The sequence below is a fragment of the Nesoenas mayeri genome (assembly GCF_963082525.1).
Source record: "Nesoenas mayeri genome assembly, chromosome: 5".
In the NCBI taxonomy this organism is placed as follows: Eukaryota; Metazoa; Chordata; class Aves; order Columbiformes; family Columbidae; genus Nesoenas; species Nesoenas mayeri.
Window position 1 is genome coordinate 3,000,697 of NC_137548.1, and position 17,589 is coordinate 3,018,285.

Below are 17,589 nucleotides of genomic sequence, written 5' to 3' on the forward strand. Positions count from 1 at the left end.
TTTCTGTATTATTTATTTGTGCTAGTAAGTAAATTGGCAATTGTATTTTTTAGGGAAAAGGAGGCGATGCAGCCTTGTGCCATTAACTACTCAGAGCTGAGCAGATGAAGCACGGAGCATTTCTGCAAAATTGCTCTCGCTAGACTCATTTAAAAGAAAATCTTACCTGCAAGAGAAAGGGATGAAATCTGTATGGTAATATAATCACAGAATAGTTTGGGTTGGAAGGGACTTCAAAGATCATCTAGTTCCACCCCCTGCCATGGGCAGGGACACCTTCCACTAGACCAGGTTGCTCAGAGCCCCGTCCAGCCTGGGCTTGAACACTTCAGGGATGGGGCACCCACAGCTTCTTTGGGCAGCCTGTGCCAGTGCCTCAGCACCCTCTTGGGGAAGAATTTCTTCTTTATAACTGATCTAAATCTCCTCTCTTTTGGTTTAAAGCCATTACACCTTGTCCTATCACTACATGCCCTTGTAAAGAGTCCCTCTCTAGCTTTCCTGTAGGTCTTCTTCATGTACTGGCAGGCTGCTAAAAGGTCTCCCCAGAGCCTTCTCTTCTCCAGGCTGAACAACCCCAACTCTCAGCCTGTCCTGAGACTGTTTTTTTCCCTCTGATCATCTTTGTGGCCTCCTCTGAACCTGCTCCAACAGTTCCATGTCCTTCTTATGTTGGGAACCCCAGAGCTGGACACAGAACTGCAGGGAGGTCTCACCAGAGTGGGGTAGAGGGGGACAGTCACCTCCCTTGACCTGCTGGCCACGCTTCTCTTGATGCAGCCCAGGATGCAGTTGGCTTTCTGGGCTGTGACCACACATTGCTGGCTCTTTGTTGAACTTCTCATCAACCAGCACCACCAAGTCCTTTTCCTCAGGGCTGCTCTCCATCCATTCTCCACTGTGTTTGTGCTGACCCATGTGCAGGACCTTGCACTTGGCCGGGTTGAACTTCATGAGGTTTGCGCAGTCCTGCCTCTCGAGCTTAATAGGGCAGATTGCTTGGTGCACATGGACTGATTTTTCTGTTTTTTACACTTTAACCAGCTCTCCTCTGCTGGAATGAGGAATACAGCTTGGAAATTGTGCATGTAAGTGAGGGAAGGGGAGGACTAACTACAGCAAATCTCTTGCTCCAATGTATGTAACAGAGGTTGAATAGGTGCTCAAGGGGACAGTAACGTCCCGTTTTCTCACTGCAGAGGTTTATGCAGGCAGCTGCTCTGACAGCCGGGTCTCTAGCAAAGTCTAACCATCAGGAACAAATGTTACTCCTCCTGACTACCACCAGTTGTTAGCTCCAACCAGAAGAAACCCCAAACCCCAGCCATTTTATGGCGGGGAACAGGGACAGCAGAGTAGCAGCCAGGCATAGGATCATAGAATCATAGAATGCGAGGGATTGGAAGGGACCTCGAAAGATCATCTAGTCTAGGCAGAGTAGAGAGGAAGGAGAACCTCTCTCAACCTGCTAACCACCCCCCTTCTAACCCACCCCAGGTCCCATTGGCTTCCTGGCCACAAGGGCCCAGTGCTGGCTCATGGTCACCCTGCTGTCCCCAGGACCCCCAGGTCCCTTTCCCCTACGCTGCTCTCTAACAGCTCATTCCCCAACTTATACTGGAACCCGGGGTTGTTCCTGCCCAGATTCAAGACTCTACACTTGTCCTTGTTCTATTTCATTAATTTTTTCCCCGCTCAGCTCTCCAACCTGTCCAGGTCTCTGATGGCAGCACAGCTCCCAGTGTCACCACTCCTCCCAGCTTGGTGTCACCAGCAAACTTGCTGACAGTCACTCTATTCCCTCATCCAAGTCATTGATGAATATATTGAATAATACGGCCCCAGCACTGCCCCCTGAGGCACTGCACTGGATACAGGCCTCAACTGGACTCTACCCCATTTACCACGGAGGAGGTGAATAAGTTTGTCCTGGGGAAAAAGGCGAGGGGAGATGTGCTGAGCTGCATCAGCTGCAAGGTGCAGCTATGTTTCACCATACCATGACCTACACAAAGCCTCCTCACTACGTATCGACAATTTCCATGCTGTTGCAAATGTGCCAAGCCGGGCTTTTCCTACCTTAAAACAACTGTAGCAGTGGGTGGGACAAAAACCTTGTCCTGGCCAGAGAAAGGCAGAGCAAACACAACATCCACAACAGGTGTTTCCAGTGCTCAAAACCTGCTGCTCTCTGTGCTCCTTGGCTCCATCCATCTTTGTCTGGTGCTCAGGTCACTTGTGGTGGGGACTGTCATCTGCTGCAGTGGGGGCCTTGTCCTCAAACAGCTTCCCTGGTTCCCGAGATAGGGGTGTCTCTGGTTTCACAGATGTGAAAGCAATGAACAGGAGCTGTTAGATCAAAATCTTTTGATGCCCTGGACCTATAGGGGTGACTGTTGTTTTCTGCTTGCTCAGAATGAAGCTTGATGCAGCTCTCTCACTTACTGCATTAGGGAACTACAGATGCAAAGGTTGAGTCAGGCTACCTGAGCTCCAGCTTAACCATAAAACCATCCTTCAGGCCTTTTCTCTGCCCTTTGGAGAGCATATAGGAGCTTTGGTGCCACATTTTCACTGCTGTTTTGGTGGTCATGGTGGAGAGTTGTGCTGGATATACTGATCAGTATCAAGATGAGGTTCTGGAATTTAGATGGAAATGCTGGATTTGAAAATACAGCAAGATACCCAGGGCAGAGGGATAATGTTCTGGTTTTGCTATGGAAAAATAGAATTGCTTTAGATCATGATTAAAAATGGGAATATAATTAAAACAGTGTGATAGGATGGAACTAAAGTGATAAGATAAGGCAGCAGGATATACAAGAGGGGAAAAGGGAGTCAGAACTGATGGCAGGAGAACATGAATTATTGATCAAGATCTCCACCAGAAGGTAAAGTCTTTGCATTTTCTTATCCGAGAATGAATGAGAAGTGAACAGAATTATTAAGCAGCTTTATCATTCCATTGGAGTGGATAATTAGGCAATTAGGATTACTAAAAGTCGGCAAAGCATGAAGCCCAGAGGACCTGTGCTTCTGATTTCAGAGGGGGTGGTGAAGGAAGCAAGGAAAAGTGTTTGGCGAGGGATTTGATGATGATTTATGGTAAGGCTTGAAGGTATGGCACCCAGCACCCTGCAGCTTCCAGAATAAAAGGAGGTTCAAGAGACCTGGCCAACAAATCACAGAACCCCAGAATGTCAGGGGTTGAAGGGACCTGGAAAGCTCATCCAGTGCAGGAGCAGGATCCCCCCATGGAGCAGGAACGCCCAGATGAGGTTACACAGGAAGGTGTCCAGGCAGGTTGGAATGTCTGCACAGAAGGAGACTCCACAACCTCCCTGGGCAGCCTGGGCCAGGCTCTGCCACCCTCACCAGGAACAAGTTTCTTCTCAAATTTAAGTGGAACCTCCTGTGTTCCCATTTGTACCCATTACCCCTTGTCCTATCATTGGTTGTCACTGAGAAGAGCCTGGCTCCATCCTCCTGACACTCCCCCTTTCCGTATTGATCACTATTAACAAGGTCACCCCTCAGTGTCCTCTTGTCCAGCTCCAGAGCCCCAGCTCCCTCAGCCTTTCCTCACACGGGAGATGCTCCACTCCCTTCAGCATCTTGGTGGCTGCGCTGGACTCTCTGCAGCAGTTCCCTGTCCTGCTGGAACTGAGGGGCCACAGCTGGACACAAGATTCCAGGTGTGGTCTCCCCAGGGCAGAGCAGAGGGGCAGGAGAACCTCTCTGACCTACTGACCACCCCCTTCTAACCCACCCCAGGTCCCATTGGCTTCCTGGCCACAAGGGCCCAGTGCTGGCTCATGGTCACCCTACTGTCCCCAGGACCCCCAGGTCCCTTTCCCCTACACTGCTCTCTAACGGGTATTCCCCAACTTATCCTGGAACCTGGGGTCGTTCCTGCCCAAATAAGAACTTATTTGAAGGTGGACAGTCCTCTGAACAGCACCAAGAAGTGAGGTTGTGAACGAAGGTCCAGGGAAGCCCTGTTTCCACAGCTAATATCAGGACAAGTGGGCCCGCTTTTTCCCATGGTGGGGATGCACAGTAGCCATGGGAACCACTGTGTAGTAAATGCTTTGTGTGCTTTTTCCAGATCTTTGTCCTCAGTTGACATCCCCTCTCGTTTCAGGTGAGTTGTTTGTGGTGAGACTTTGCAAGGCCATAAGCTGAGGGTGCTGCCAGGTCCCTGCGCAGAGCACCAAGAGCTCATGCTCTTCCCTGGGAGGAAAGTGTCAGTGTGGTTTAGATTTGTGGTGAATATGGTCTGTCATGCTACATTAATTTCATTTTCTTTGATCAGGACTGGCAAATAGTTTTTCACTGATGTAAATCACGCAAACGCTTTGTTGTCAGAGGATCCTTCCAGCTGAACTTGGAAGCAGCTTCCAAACCTCTTCCGTCTCAATTCTGCATTGTAAATTATATCTGATCACTCCCTTTGTAAAGAGGAGCCCCACAAAAAACAACTGCGCATCTTGAGTATGCTGACTGAATCTACTCTTGTAGGGATGCAAAGCTGTAGGACACAGTTTAGCGATGATGTTGGGCCATCCAGTGCCATAGACCCTCAAATGCCACCGATCACCTCCTGGATCCACAACCTGCATCTGGCAAAACCAGAAGTTTTAGAAAGGTTTTCCTCATGGGGCTTTTTGACTGTCCCTTTGGACCGAGTTCCTCCAAGGACGAGCCGGGCAGGCAGCGCAGGTTGCCGCTTACCTCTGCAAATGAACTTGACTTCTTCAGTTGGCACCGTGGCTTTTTAATAGCTGGCTGCACATTTGGAAGGGGAAAGCTGGGTAAAAAAAGACTAAAAATAGCACAGTGCATCTGTAACTGTCTGAACTCATCCTGGGCTGCTCTGACGCCAGTGCCAGACAACCGTGCTCCTCCTCCGCACTCCCGACCTGCTTCATCTTAAGCTATACATTATTTAAAATTAATTTGCAGAGATGCAGACATTATATAAATCACTGAGGAAATGTCGGATTATGTATGTAATTTTCAGAAGTGCTCCACACTCATCTAACTCAGTTCCTCATGAAACCGAGGGATCAAAATTAAGCCGAGGCAGAGCTGGGACTAGTCACTGTCCTTGAAATGCCAGGGAAGACAAGCCAGCAATGCAGACACTTGTTAGCAATTTCACACCCAAATATTGTCATTTTTTCAGGATGTTTAGTGATCATGCACTGAAAATATAAAAAAAGAGACAATGAAAAATACATGGATTAGAGCAGAGGTGTCAAACTCATTTTCACCGGGGGCCACATGAGCCTTGCGGTTGCCTTCCAAGGGCTTATAAATGTAGGACCAATTAAAGTATTTATTCAGACCAATTAAAGTACTTCTCAGTTATCAAGGAAGAAAAACAAAGCAAACAAAGGAGAGTATGAAAAATACATGGATTAGAGTATTTTTTACTAATTATTTGCTTGACCTCATTGACAAGTTGCCTAGTGTTCTTGGAGAGTGTTGTATTTTTGTACATCCACAATGTTCTTCTTCCACGACCAGGTCCAGAATATTAATTATGGATGGTGATGCATAATTAGAGTCTAAAGTCCAGGATTAATTGATGTTAGCCATTTAGCACAGATATCAATTCTAACTTGAAAAAGTGTTTTATCTCCTACCCACACCCCACAGTGTCCACATATGGGTAAATAATTGGAGCAGTAAGTGCTCGGTTTCAATTACACACTGGCTTGTCATTTCCTTGGAGGCGTTTAACCAGTTTTGTGCATTAGTGGCATTAAAAGTGTTTGTAATTCATGGCAATCTGGTGCTCCTTGACTTGACTTGCAGATCTGAGGTGTCCTCTCCTGCCCCGGAGAACTGGATCCGCTAATCACAGATCACAGAATGTCAGGGGTTGGAAGGGCCCTGGAAAGCTCATCCAGTGCAATCCCCCCATGGAGCAGGAACACCCAGATGAGGTTACACAGGAAGGTGTCCAGGCGGGTTGGAATGTCTGCAGAGAAGGAGACTCCACAACCCCCTGGGCAGCCTGGGCCAGGCTCTGCCACCCTCACCAGGAACAAGTTGCTTCTCATATTTAAGTGCAACCTCCTTGTGTTCCAGTTTGTACCCATTGCCCCTTGTCCTATCACTGGTTGTCACCAGAAGAGCCTGGCTCCATCCTCCTGACACTCCCCCTTTCCATATTGATCCCCAGGAATGAGTCCCCCCTCAGTGTCCTCTTGTCCAGCTCCAGAGCCCCAGCTCCCTCAGCCTTTCCTCACACGGGAGATGCTCCACTCCCTTCAGCATCTTGGTGGCTGCGCTGGACTCTCTGCAGCAGTTCCCTGTCCTGCTGGAGCTGAGGGGCCACAGCTGGACACAAGATTCCAGGTGTGGTCTCCCCAGGGCAGAGCAGAGGGGCAGGAGAACCTCTCTGACCTACTGACCACCCCCTTCTAACCCACCCCAGGTACCATTGGCCTGCATATGGGTGAAATTCTCCTGGGACACTGAAGGTTTTTGACCTTTTACTGCTTTAACTTCCCGAATCTGGGCTCATTATTTTCCTCTAGCACAGGTCGGGGGGCTTTCAACCAGCCAGAGCCAACCTGTTGGCTGCATTAGAGCATTAGAGGCGTCCAGGCTGGAGTGGAAATCACCTTTGGTGTTTCTAACGTGGCTCTGGCTGATTCACGGAGGCATCTGGCATGCGCTTTACATGGCTGAAAACAAGGTTGGTTTTAATAATGAGCTATTGTATAAACAGCAAATAAAGATTTGTACTGTAGCGTCGTCTCTGGGTCCCAATGGACGTTCTGCTGTTATTTTGCAGAACAGAGGGAAACAAAGCTAGAATTTGTGTTTGTTGAAAATAGGTAGTAGAATATTATTAGATCAGCCCTTGCCTCCGACTTGTCGGAAATACTCCGGAGTTAATTGCTGCTTTAGGGGCACCGTTGTTCAGATGCAAGTAAGCGGGTCAACTATTGATGAGATCGCCAATCCCACGTAATTATTGTGAAAGACGTGTCAACATAGAGTTTGTGCTTAGTTTGAGTTGGGGCCAACTGAGCATCACAGCAGCACCGTGTGGACTCGTGCAGCTGTCTGGATGTGCAGAGAGGACGTTGGTCCAATGCTTCAGATCCTGCACTGTGGTTTTGATAGTGTGGCTGTTACTGAGGTTGTATCATGGAGGGGGTTGGTCTCTTCTCCCAAGTAACAAGTGATAGGACAAGAGGAAATGGCCTCAAGTTGCGGCAGAGAAGGTTCAGATTGGATATTAGGAAAAAACTCTTCACATACATGGTTGTGAAGCATTGGAACAGGCTGCCCAGGGCAGTGGTGGAGTCACCATCCCTGGAGACGTTTAAAAGATGTGTAGATGCAGTTCTTAGGGACATGGTTTAGTGCCAGAGTTAGGTTATAGTTGGAGTCAACGATCTTGAGGGTCTCTTCCAACCACAACGATTTTACGATTCCATGATTCTACTGCATGACTGTAAGTCACCATCAACCCTCTTCCCTTCAGCCTGGAATAAAAGGCAATAGCATCGTTAAACATGGAAGGATGAGAAGGCTCTTTGGCAAGAATTTTGGGGTGAATTCCTTTGGTTTGTAATATTTGTGGGTCTAAGCACAATTTTCTGGGTGTTTGGTGTTCCCATGCCTGTCAGAAAGGCAATGGTGTAGGGGCTCCCTGTGATAGTCTACATTTACATTCAGTGATTGATTTAGTGTTGCACCTACAAACCCAGCTGAGAAATGTAACCCAGGGGAACCTTGCGTTTCCTGCCCCTCTGAGAGTGAAATACCAGAAATTCAGGTCATGCAGGCTTGAACTGGCAGAGGATGATGGTGATGGCACCTTCATCAATTGAGTTTGCTATGGCTTAGTCCATGCGGGTCAGGACTAATGGTGGGAAAGGTGGTAAAAGTAGACACCTTACCCCCTTCTAGTGCTGTGGGTGACTGTGTCTCCCGGATAACAAAATCTTTTTACTTAGCTACCTGTCAGAGATGGTTCAGCTTGTGTGTACACTCCTGTGCCTGTTTCATACATTTTTCACCTCCAGGTGATTTGGGATCATTCTGTTCGCAAAGTGTTCTATTACTAATAGTTAAAAAAGGAGCGTTCAAGTTACTTTAAACTTGGTAAAATGATGTGGTTTAGTTCAGTGATGCTGATGTCTGGGCCAAGTCTTATTATTTCCTAGCTGCTGTGCTTCTCCGTATTGTATTTGGGAGATAAAAAGGCTGTTTTCTGGTGCTGCACCCAGCCCGCTCACATAAGGCTCATTTCAATAGGATGGTTCCCTGAGTTTTATATGTGCCTGTGCCAACAGACAGGCTCTAATACAGCTAATGCAAGCTTTGAAGGGAGCTTTTTTGAGAAAGCAGGCTTGGAAATAGGGTGTTGCTCCATAAATAGTGTGTTACATTTGGGATCTAATGCGTCCTGGGTGAAATATCCCTCAGAAGGACACTGGTGCATGCAAGAGTCCCCTTGTGCCTCCAGCATTGTCCTCCTGGAGGAACAGGGATCCTTGAGCGGGGCTTAAAACACAGTTGCTGGACCCTGAAAAAACCCAACATTTAAGTATTTACTTGCGTCTTACCTATGAGTAGGAATTCGTTGAAACATCAGTGGATCTCTCAAAGGCTGAGCATTTCTTTCGTCCTTGGTGCAGCACAGACAAATGCGGAGTTAATGAGTCCTGCCCCCGCTGCTCAGCGCTTGTGGTTCTTTGGGATTAGCTTGAATAGTTCATCCCAAAGTACATGCCATTAAAGACTTTTAATTCTCGAATATCATATTTCATGGCACTTCTATTAACTGTTAGGAAATGAAAGTCTCTGAGATGGCAGTATGAATTTACTTGGTTTAGTAATTTAGCACCTCCAGTGCTATCCCTATTCCTCTGATATTTTCTGGTGACTTCCCAAAGCAGATAGTGGCTGCTTCCAAAAATATAGGGGAATAGAAGCCAGGGAATAATACCTTTTTAAGGCATTTTTACAGGCTATGCCAAAAAGAGGGAAGGTTATCTATGTGGAGGAGCTGAGCGCAAGGAGATAACCACACTCTAAGGTTTTCATCCCACTGTGTGTATGAGAAATGCTGGTTAAAAACACACAACCCGAAATACTTTATTTAATCTTCCTTTTTTTCAGTCACTCTGAAGATGTGAATTGCACAGGCAAAAGTGATATTCTTGCCAGCCAGCTCGCTTCGAGTGTTTCTTGTGTTGATTTGCTGCATTTGCTCTTTTTCATGAATGAGAAGAGAGGAAATCTAAAGAAAAGTGTTAGCAGCTTGTCAAGTTAATTAGTGCCTATTTTAATACTATCATTATCATTTGTTACTAACTAATATAACAAGTAACATGATTGCATCTTTTTTTTGTCTTCTTTTTCAGTGAGAAGCTGGATGGAGAAGCTGAAAGATAAGGTAGGAGGCTCAGTGTTTCAATTACTTTAAAAGGAAAAACATTTTTACTTGCAGGAATAAACAAACTCTCATCAGTGCAGTTCATTATCTTTACAAAGGCAATTGAGAAAGGGCTTAAAATTTCTCTGGGAGGCAAGTGAGCCAGATGCTGCAGTTGTATATTGTGGTGTAAATCCACAGTGCATCCCCAACAAGTAGTAACTAAGAGCAGGAGTAGGGAGAGGGGTATTTCACAGAATCAGAGGATCGAATGGGTTGGAAAAGCCCTCAGAGATCATCCAGTCCAACCCTTGGTCCAACTCCAGCCCAGATCATGGTACTAAGTGCCGTGTCCAGTCTCAGTTTCAAACCCTCCAGGGCCGGTGAGTCCAGCACCTCCCTGGGCAGCCATTCCAATGCCTGACCACTCTCTCTGCACAGAATTGCTTTCTCATCTCCAGCCTCAATTTCCCCTGGCAGAGTTGAAGCCCATGGCCCCTTGTCCTATTGCTGATGCCTGGGAGAAGAGACCAATCCCCCCCTGGCTAGAACTGCCCTTCAGGTAGTTCTAGAGAGTGCTGAGCTCAGCTCTGAGCCTCCTCTTCTCCAGATTGAACAAGCCCAGCTCCCTCAGCCTCTCCCCATAGGGCTTGTGTTCCAGTCCCTTCCCCAGTCTTGTTGCTCTTCTCCGGACTCGCTTCAATATCATATTTGATGGACTTCTTTGCGCTAGAAAATCCCCTTCTCTTCAGACTAGATGGGTTACTTTTTTACTGCCCTCTAACTTAGCGCCATCCCTTTTCTCTAAGTCCTAAGCTTGGTTTTAGATCCAAGTCAAGAGGATCTGGTGATCATCTCTGGTGAGAGACTGTGTGCCATGCCACTGCCTCGGGATGAGAACTCTCCTGCCTCCACACACAACAGGAGCTGCAAATTCCTGGAAGAAAGAAGAGCAAACACAGGAAGACTGAAAAGACAACAGACCCTGATCTTTGGTCCCAAAGTGGTGGTCCCTGAAATCAAGAACTGTGCCAGCCACAGGCAGCGATGGCTTTTTAGGCTCTGCTGCCCTAAGGCAAATATTAACGTTTTGAAACGATTGTGAAACCTTCCGAATGTTGTGTTGATGATGGCGAAGCCATGAAGCTGGCAATGAGATGGTGGTAGTGTTTTAAGAAAAGGACATTTTGTGACTCAACAGAGCCTGGAAATTCTTGAACAGGATCAGAGTTAATAGACAAAAAAACCCACCACAGGAATAACGACTCGATAAGAAACTCCAGCCACTGAAAATATGTCTCTAAGCTTAAGCAGATTGTTAGTCGATGAGCTCAGCCTTCTCACGTGATCCCCACCAGATTTCAGCAGCATCTTACCATCAAATTTGGACAGAGAGGCAGGGTCTGGGTATTTGTTTTCCAGGGCTGGAGAGTGGAAGGGCTTGAGGTGGATTCCTGCCTCGCCCTTGTTGAGTTGCTTTTCTGTCTACAATAGGAAGGAGACATGTCTAGTGTGGTCTATGCCCTTAGCAGAGCACCTTGGCCTGGGATTCAGCCGGAGCGAACACCGAAAGGGCAGAGGATGGTTTTCACAATGAAGGTACAAAGCAAACACCACGACTGGCTGGAGTGAATGTAGCATGAAGGATCACCTGCTCGTGCCAGACCTACCCATTGGCACAACACAAGCTTGGGGGCATCAGGCATCTTCTCACTGGAACTGTAGCTTTCACTCCTTTCTTCTTGGCACCTTGTTGGCTACCTCTGCCCCACCCCATTGCAGAGGTGGGTGTTGCATGGTCCATCCTTCAAAGAGCTTGCTCTGGAGGGTCTGAACCTCTTGTAGGTAGATGTTGGACTGCATGGCATTGGTGTAACTGGCGGTCTGCTGGTGCCCACTTGAGAGACTCAGCCCTGAGCCAGCTCCCTACTTTGGGGAACGGCAGATGTGTGGAGGCAGATCTTTTGCTTTGCTGACGTCTTCCCTTGGCAAAACCCAACAAAAAAACACTCCCCCAACTACAGGCTGGTGAAGCAAATCACCTCTAGATAAATCTGCTTGCCCAGTTTCCTCCTCTTCCTTGTTGAGTTTATCAGCATAATATGTGCCCTCTCATTTGCTGTTGGCAGAGCCCTGTCCTCTCTATTTTCCAATCCCTCCACCTAGGAGAGGATCCTGGCACATGATGGCCCCATCCCTAAGAGATGTGTCCTCCTGTGTCCATCAGGGCTGCCCTGCTGGGAGAAGGAAGGGCTTGGGGAGTGTAGGGTCAGTGACGGATTTATAGAATATATATATTTATAATATATTTATAATATACTATTGTCTGGTCTCCTGCAAACACTGGGCAAATGTTGCATTTGGTGTGCTGAATAATGGACATGTCGTCCCTCTGAAGTCCTTCGTTGCTGTTATCTTGAAGTCCAGCAGAGTCAAGATGGTCATGGTCATGGATTGGCTGTATTAAAAGCATCCCTAGGATCTGTAAAGAAGCTGCATCTCCCCCACTGGCAAGAGGGTAAAAATGTGGCTTCAGAGCTGCCAGTGAAATGGGGTTTCTGATCAAGGAACTGCAGACAGTCCCTCACGAGTTGGGCTGCGTGACACAGAAGTGCTGGGACAACAGGTCCTGGACCTGCTTCATGTTGCAGGATTTTGGGGTTGAAATCATTGGTCCAGCTGTTGGCGGAAGCCTGTAAAAGGGCATGGGCTGGCCAGGTGTGATAAAGACTTGTGGATGGGCTAGAGAGTTCAGTGATTTCTGACATGGAAACTCAAGCAGCAGCTAAAAAGCCACTTCCAGTCTCCCCTCACCACCCACGCCAGCAGCAAAGTTCCAGAAATAGAAAAGCCCATGCCGCACTAATTAGGTCACCCAATTAAAGCACCTTAATTGCCTTGCAGAGATACGATCTTTTATCTGTGATCTCACTAACCTCCTTTTTCGGGGGCGCAGGCACAGCCTCTCCAAGCACATCTGCTGGGTTTTCTGGGAGGGCATCCAGGGAACCTGCACGATGTGGATGAAGATCCCTCAAGCCTTGGGATCCAGGCGCAAAGTTGTTATTATTTAAAGCCCCAAGCAGGATCTAGAGGGTTTTGGGAGAGCGAAGCAGCCTTTGTTAGCATTGTGTCTGCCCCAGGTGAAAGCAGATATTTTCATTCTTCAGGTAACAGGATCATCGAATGTCCTGTAAGGCAAGAGTATGAAGGCAGGGCAGTGCGCACTGAATAGCTTTTTTCTGCCCCAGAACTCAGTGCATTATGGAAGAAAAACAATTAATGTGTAAGCAAGTGAAGTTTTATTGCGGTTTGGGAGTGCAGGTGAAGATGAGTGGTTGTAAGCAATGGGCTGAGGCTTGCTGAGAGCTGTCTGATAGTCCTCTGAACTGTGCATGCGTCCCCTGGAAGGTGTAAAATCTGTTCTGGGGGGAGCAGATGGCGAAGGGTAAAGCTGTAGTGCCTCCATTCCTGCAGTGTGAACAAAGGCAGTGGAAATGAGGGAGGGAGCCAGGTTGTACCTGCCACCCTTACTCCATTGAGCCCCTCAGCCTGAATTAGGTGAGGACACTGAAGAGGGTTCTGAACCAATCTGGTGCTTTAAAACTTGGCTTAATTTTCATTTCAAGTTGTAATATATAAAATAACATGCACTTGGGAATAATTTCCAAAGGATTTAAAATGTTTAAATGTATAATATTAAGTTTTTAAATGTGTAATTTTAAATTACTCATGCTTAATATTTTTTTATTGGGTAATGCAAACATATGGATCATAGCTGATGAATTAGAGCTGATTTATATTTGCCAGGCTTCCCTTAAGGACGGCCCATAGAATCATAGAATGTCCTGAGCTAGAAGGGACCTACAAGGATCATCGAGCCTGACTCCTGTCCCTGTACAGGACACCCCACAGTTCACAGAATCCCAGAATGTCAGGGGCTGGAAGGGCCCTGGAAAGCTCATCCAGTCCAATCCTCCCATGGAGCAGGAACACCCAGATGAGGTTACACAGGAAGGTGTCCAGGCGGGTTGGAATGTCTGCCCAGAAGGAGACTCCACAACCCCCTGGGCAGCCTGGGCCAGGCTCTGCCACCCTCACCAGGAAGAAGTTTCTTCTCAAATCTAAGTGGAACCTCTTGTGTTCCAGTTTGAACCCATTGCCCCTTGTCCTACCATTGGTTGTCACCAGAAGAGCCTGGCTCCATCCTCCTGACACTCCCCCTTTCCATATTGATCCCCATGAATGAGTCACCCCTGAGTCTCCTCCAAACTAAAGAGACCCACATCACACCATATGTCTGAGGTTGTTGTCCAGTCTCTTCTTGAATGGTCTTGGGGCTGTGACACCTCCCTGGGGAGCCTGTTCAGTGTCCAGCACCTCTGGGTGAAGAACCTTTTCCTAATGTCCAACTGACCCTCCCTGGCACATCTTCCTGCCATTCCCTGGGGTGCTATCACTGGTCACCAGAGATATCAGCTCTCTAGATCTTTGTCCTGTTCATGCAAGCCACCCTTTCCCATGCAAAGCGAAAGCTTTTAGTTCAAAGCTTTTGTGTACAAAGCTTTGGTGGTTCAAGCTGGGCAGGGAGAGGGCAAACTGCTGCTTCTTCCTGCAAAAAGGGAGTGCAGCCTGGCTTCACACTTCAGCTCCTTCAGAGACCCAGCGGCAGGTGTTGGGAGCAGCTTCTGCTGTCCCTGTGCTGAGATATGACATTATTGTCCCAGGGCACTTGTTTTTCCCCATGCAAACATGTGTCTGGGAAGCATGGGGCCTGTGTATTACTGGGTGTTTCAAAAAGATGGACCCAGTTTCAAACCAGTATTTTTCACAGTGGCAACATTTTACATTTACACAAAAATTTACAAATGAGTTAATGAGTTATCAAGCAGTAATAATTTGAAACTCTCTGCCCTGCTGTTTCCAGTGGTAAGAGTTTCATTCATGGGCAGTCCATGCTTGCAGAGATATAGTGATTTCAAATTGGGTCCGTCTTCTTGAAACACCCTGTGCTCTTTTCTGGAGGTATATTGAGCAGTTTGACCATGATAAGACACACTCCAGCAGTCAGAGGTGGCCAGGAGGATGTTGGGTCCCTTTCCCATCCACCTCCCAGGATGGAGGTCAGCATCCCTGCTTCAAAGTGCAGCCATTCTCCAAAAACAGCTCATCACCCGTCCTGCCTGCTCCCTGGCTGGTACCTGCCATCAAACCTGGTGCCTTTTACACACCAGCTCTTGTGCTGGTGCTGTGCTCTCCTCTGCCTGCTCCCACTGCCCCCAGACATACACCTGTGCCTTGATTTACGCTGGTGGTACCTGGGGAGCTTGGAGCAGCACTCAGCCTACTTTACACAGCACGTGGTGAAGCTGTTTGGGTGGTCACAATTCTTTCTTGTGGCTCGAGATTACCTGCCCGCGGTCATTGTGGTTTTCCATCACACATGCACCTATATTAACAGAAACTTCACCCCAGCGCTTGAAGATCTGCATCAAAATTGCTTCCTCTCCTATAGGTGAGCAAACACTGTCTCGGCTATCACAAGACAATATCTGTTAGCAAAAGCTGACGGTGAGTGAGCCGTGGTGTTACCGGTATGATGGGACAGTTTGGGTTGAAGGGACCTTCCCAGCTCCCCCAGTGCCCCCCCTGCCATGAGCAGGGACATCTTCACCAGCTCAGGTTGCTCAGAGCCCCGTCCAGCCTGGCCTGGGATGTCTCCAGGGATGGTTCAGCCACCACCTCTCTGGCCAACCTGGGCCAGGCTCTCACCACCCTCAGGGACAACAATTTCTTCCTCATGTCCAGCCTCAATCTCCCTCCTTTAGCTTAAAACCATCACCCCTTGTCCTGTTGCAACAGGCCCTGCTCAAAAGTCTGTCCCCATCTTTATTATCAGCCCCTTTTAAGGACAGAAAGGCTGCAATAAGGTCTCCCCAGAGCTTCTCTTCTCCAGCTGAACACCCCAGCTCTCTCAGCCTGTCCTCCCAGCAGAGCTGTTCCAGCCTCGCATCATTTCTGTGGCTCCTCTGGCCCCTCTCCAGCAGGTCCATGTGTGTCCTGTGCTGAGGACCCAGAGCTGGACCAGCACTGCAGGGGGGTCTCACCAGAGCAGAGGGGCAGAATCACCTCCCTCCACCTGCTGCCCACATTTCTCGACCAATTTGATCCTAGAATGGAGCTGGTTGAGGCCTTATTTACTGATCCTGGAAGCCGGGCTCATCCTTTGCAGGCAGGTGATACAGACTCAAGTACAATAAAGTTTGATGAAGCAGTGTAGGGATATATCACAGTCCTAGACTGGTGAAAAACGTCTATGAAAGGATGGTCTTGTGAGTGCCGCTTTGCTTCTCTATTTTCCACGCAGGCTGGGTACATGTCGGGGATGCTGGTTCCTGTAGGAGTCGGAATAGCCGGAGCCCTCTTTATCCTAGGAGCACTCTACAGCATTAAGATTATGAATCGCCGAAGGAGAAATGGCTCAAAGAGACATAAAAGAAAGGTATGGCAACTGCAAAGGAAAACTCCAGTCCCACCTACTCTCCTTTTAACCATTTTGGCTGTGACATGAGCGCAGCCCGGTTACGTTTTCTTTGGGTTGAAGTGTCCAGGACCTCTCGGTTAGACTCTGAGGGGGATGCAAATACTCTTTATTTCCCTTTTGCATGTGGACCTCTTTCATCTTTCTTTTCTTCCCCCAGCAGCGGGAATTTAACAGCATGCAAGACCGAGTCATGCTCTTAGCTGACAGCTCTGAAGATGAGTTCTGAACCGAACTGCAGTGCCCTTGTGAGAGCCCGTGACTTTGCAAAAGAGGGAGGGGGAGGAAAACAAACAAAAACAAACAAATAGAACAAACAACTTTCTGCTGCATCGCTGCTCTCCACCGCCCCGAGCCACCGAGCAGTGGTCGGTACCACCCCGGCGAAACGGCATGCTCTGCTCTACGTGTACCGCCCAGTGACGTGTGTTTTGATACCGTAGTGAGATTCCACATTCGCACCCGGCGCCTCATTCAGATCCACAGCGCGTCTTGTTACAGCTGGAGCTGATACATATGGATGATTCTTTTTTCCCTGTTATCCTGGTGTGCTGTTTTTGGTCCTGGCTGGCAGTAATCTAATCATAACAATAGCTCTCACCTAACCCGGGAATGGAAATCTTTACTGTGAATGACTTCTGTCTGATTTGTTAATTTTTAAATGTTACATAACCTGAGCTAGAGTTCATTAGTGCTAAGATTAGCTGCTCTGCTTAATTAATGAGTTATACACTTGAACTGTATCCCTTGCCACCTGACAAGTGCCCGACTACAGTATTGTTGATACAGTTTGAAGCACATTTCTGCACTCAGTTCCCCGACTCCCACCCCTTCTTTCTTCCTTCAGCTCTGCTCCACGCTTCTTGGAGACACACAGGAATGGTCTTGACACTTGATTCACAACAAAAATCTTAGTCCATTTTCAACCAGCACTGTCTGTTACAGCACAATAAATACCAGCGCTCACCTACTGACGGATAGTCTTGCATGGACCTCGTAGCTTTTGTTCAGTGTGCAAGGAGGTAAGAGAAGAGGCAGGTCAGGGGTTTCATCAGCTTCTGCCTCCTGTTTGAAGGACACTAGTTATTGGTTCATCTCTTCCACAAGGCTGCATTCACCTAGAGATGAAAGTGGAGCTCTGTCTCCTTTACCCACTGGAAATGGAATTTTCAGCCCTTGAAAGCTGCATGAACGGCAGCACCTCTGGGGCATCTGGATGGGTCTTGTCTCCAGACCACCAAATGCAGAAAGGCACCAAAGACTGTCGGTGTTGACGGGTTCATAGCTAATGATGTCAAAACAGCTAGAAAGAGGGCTGTGTTACTTTATTTCTGCTTCTGGTTGTGAAGTGACTTCAGTCTGACATTTATGCAAAATATGTATGTTCATGAGGTGGGAATCACTGTTGTGTAGGGAATCATTCTTCATACAAGGAGCAGCGGCTGTTGCCAAAGGAGACCTGACGAGACAAGTAAGGCCAGACTGCACATCTGCTGAGATTAAGTCCCACTGAGTCTTTGAAGAAGTGGGATGGATGAGAGTTTGAGGAGGGGTACGTGCAGATTTAATTCCCTGTAGAAGTGAAAAGGCTTGTCAGATTGTGAAGGGCACATACAGATGATGGGAAGCAAGTGTCTTG

General features: G+C 47.8%; 1 protein-coding gene across 1 annotated transcript in view; it reads left to right on the top strand.

Moving 5' to 3' along the window:
- Positions 1 to 16,179, top strand: part of ARMH4 (armadillo like helical domain containing 4) — a gene marked incomplete at both ends in the record, with an annotated part of 68,268 nt that extends 52,089 nt beyond the window's left edge. The window contains 3 exons of the mRNA XM_080344833.1: positions 9,399 to 9,430; positions 15,777 to 15,911; positions 16,111 to 16,179. Coding sequence (XP_080200959.1) covers positions 9,399 to 9,430; positions 15,777 to 15,911; positions 16,111 to 16,179 — 236 coding nt within the window. The remainder of the gene's footprint in view (positions 1 to 9,398; positions 9,431 to 15,776; positions 15,912 to 16,110) is intronic.
- Between the last annotated feature and the right edge of the window lie 1,410 nt (positions 16,180 to 17,589).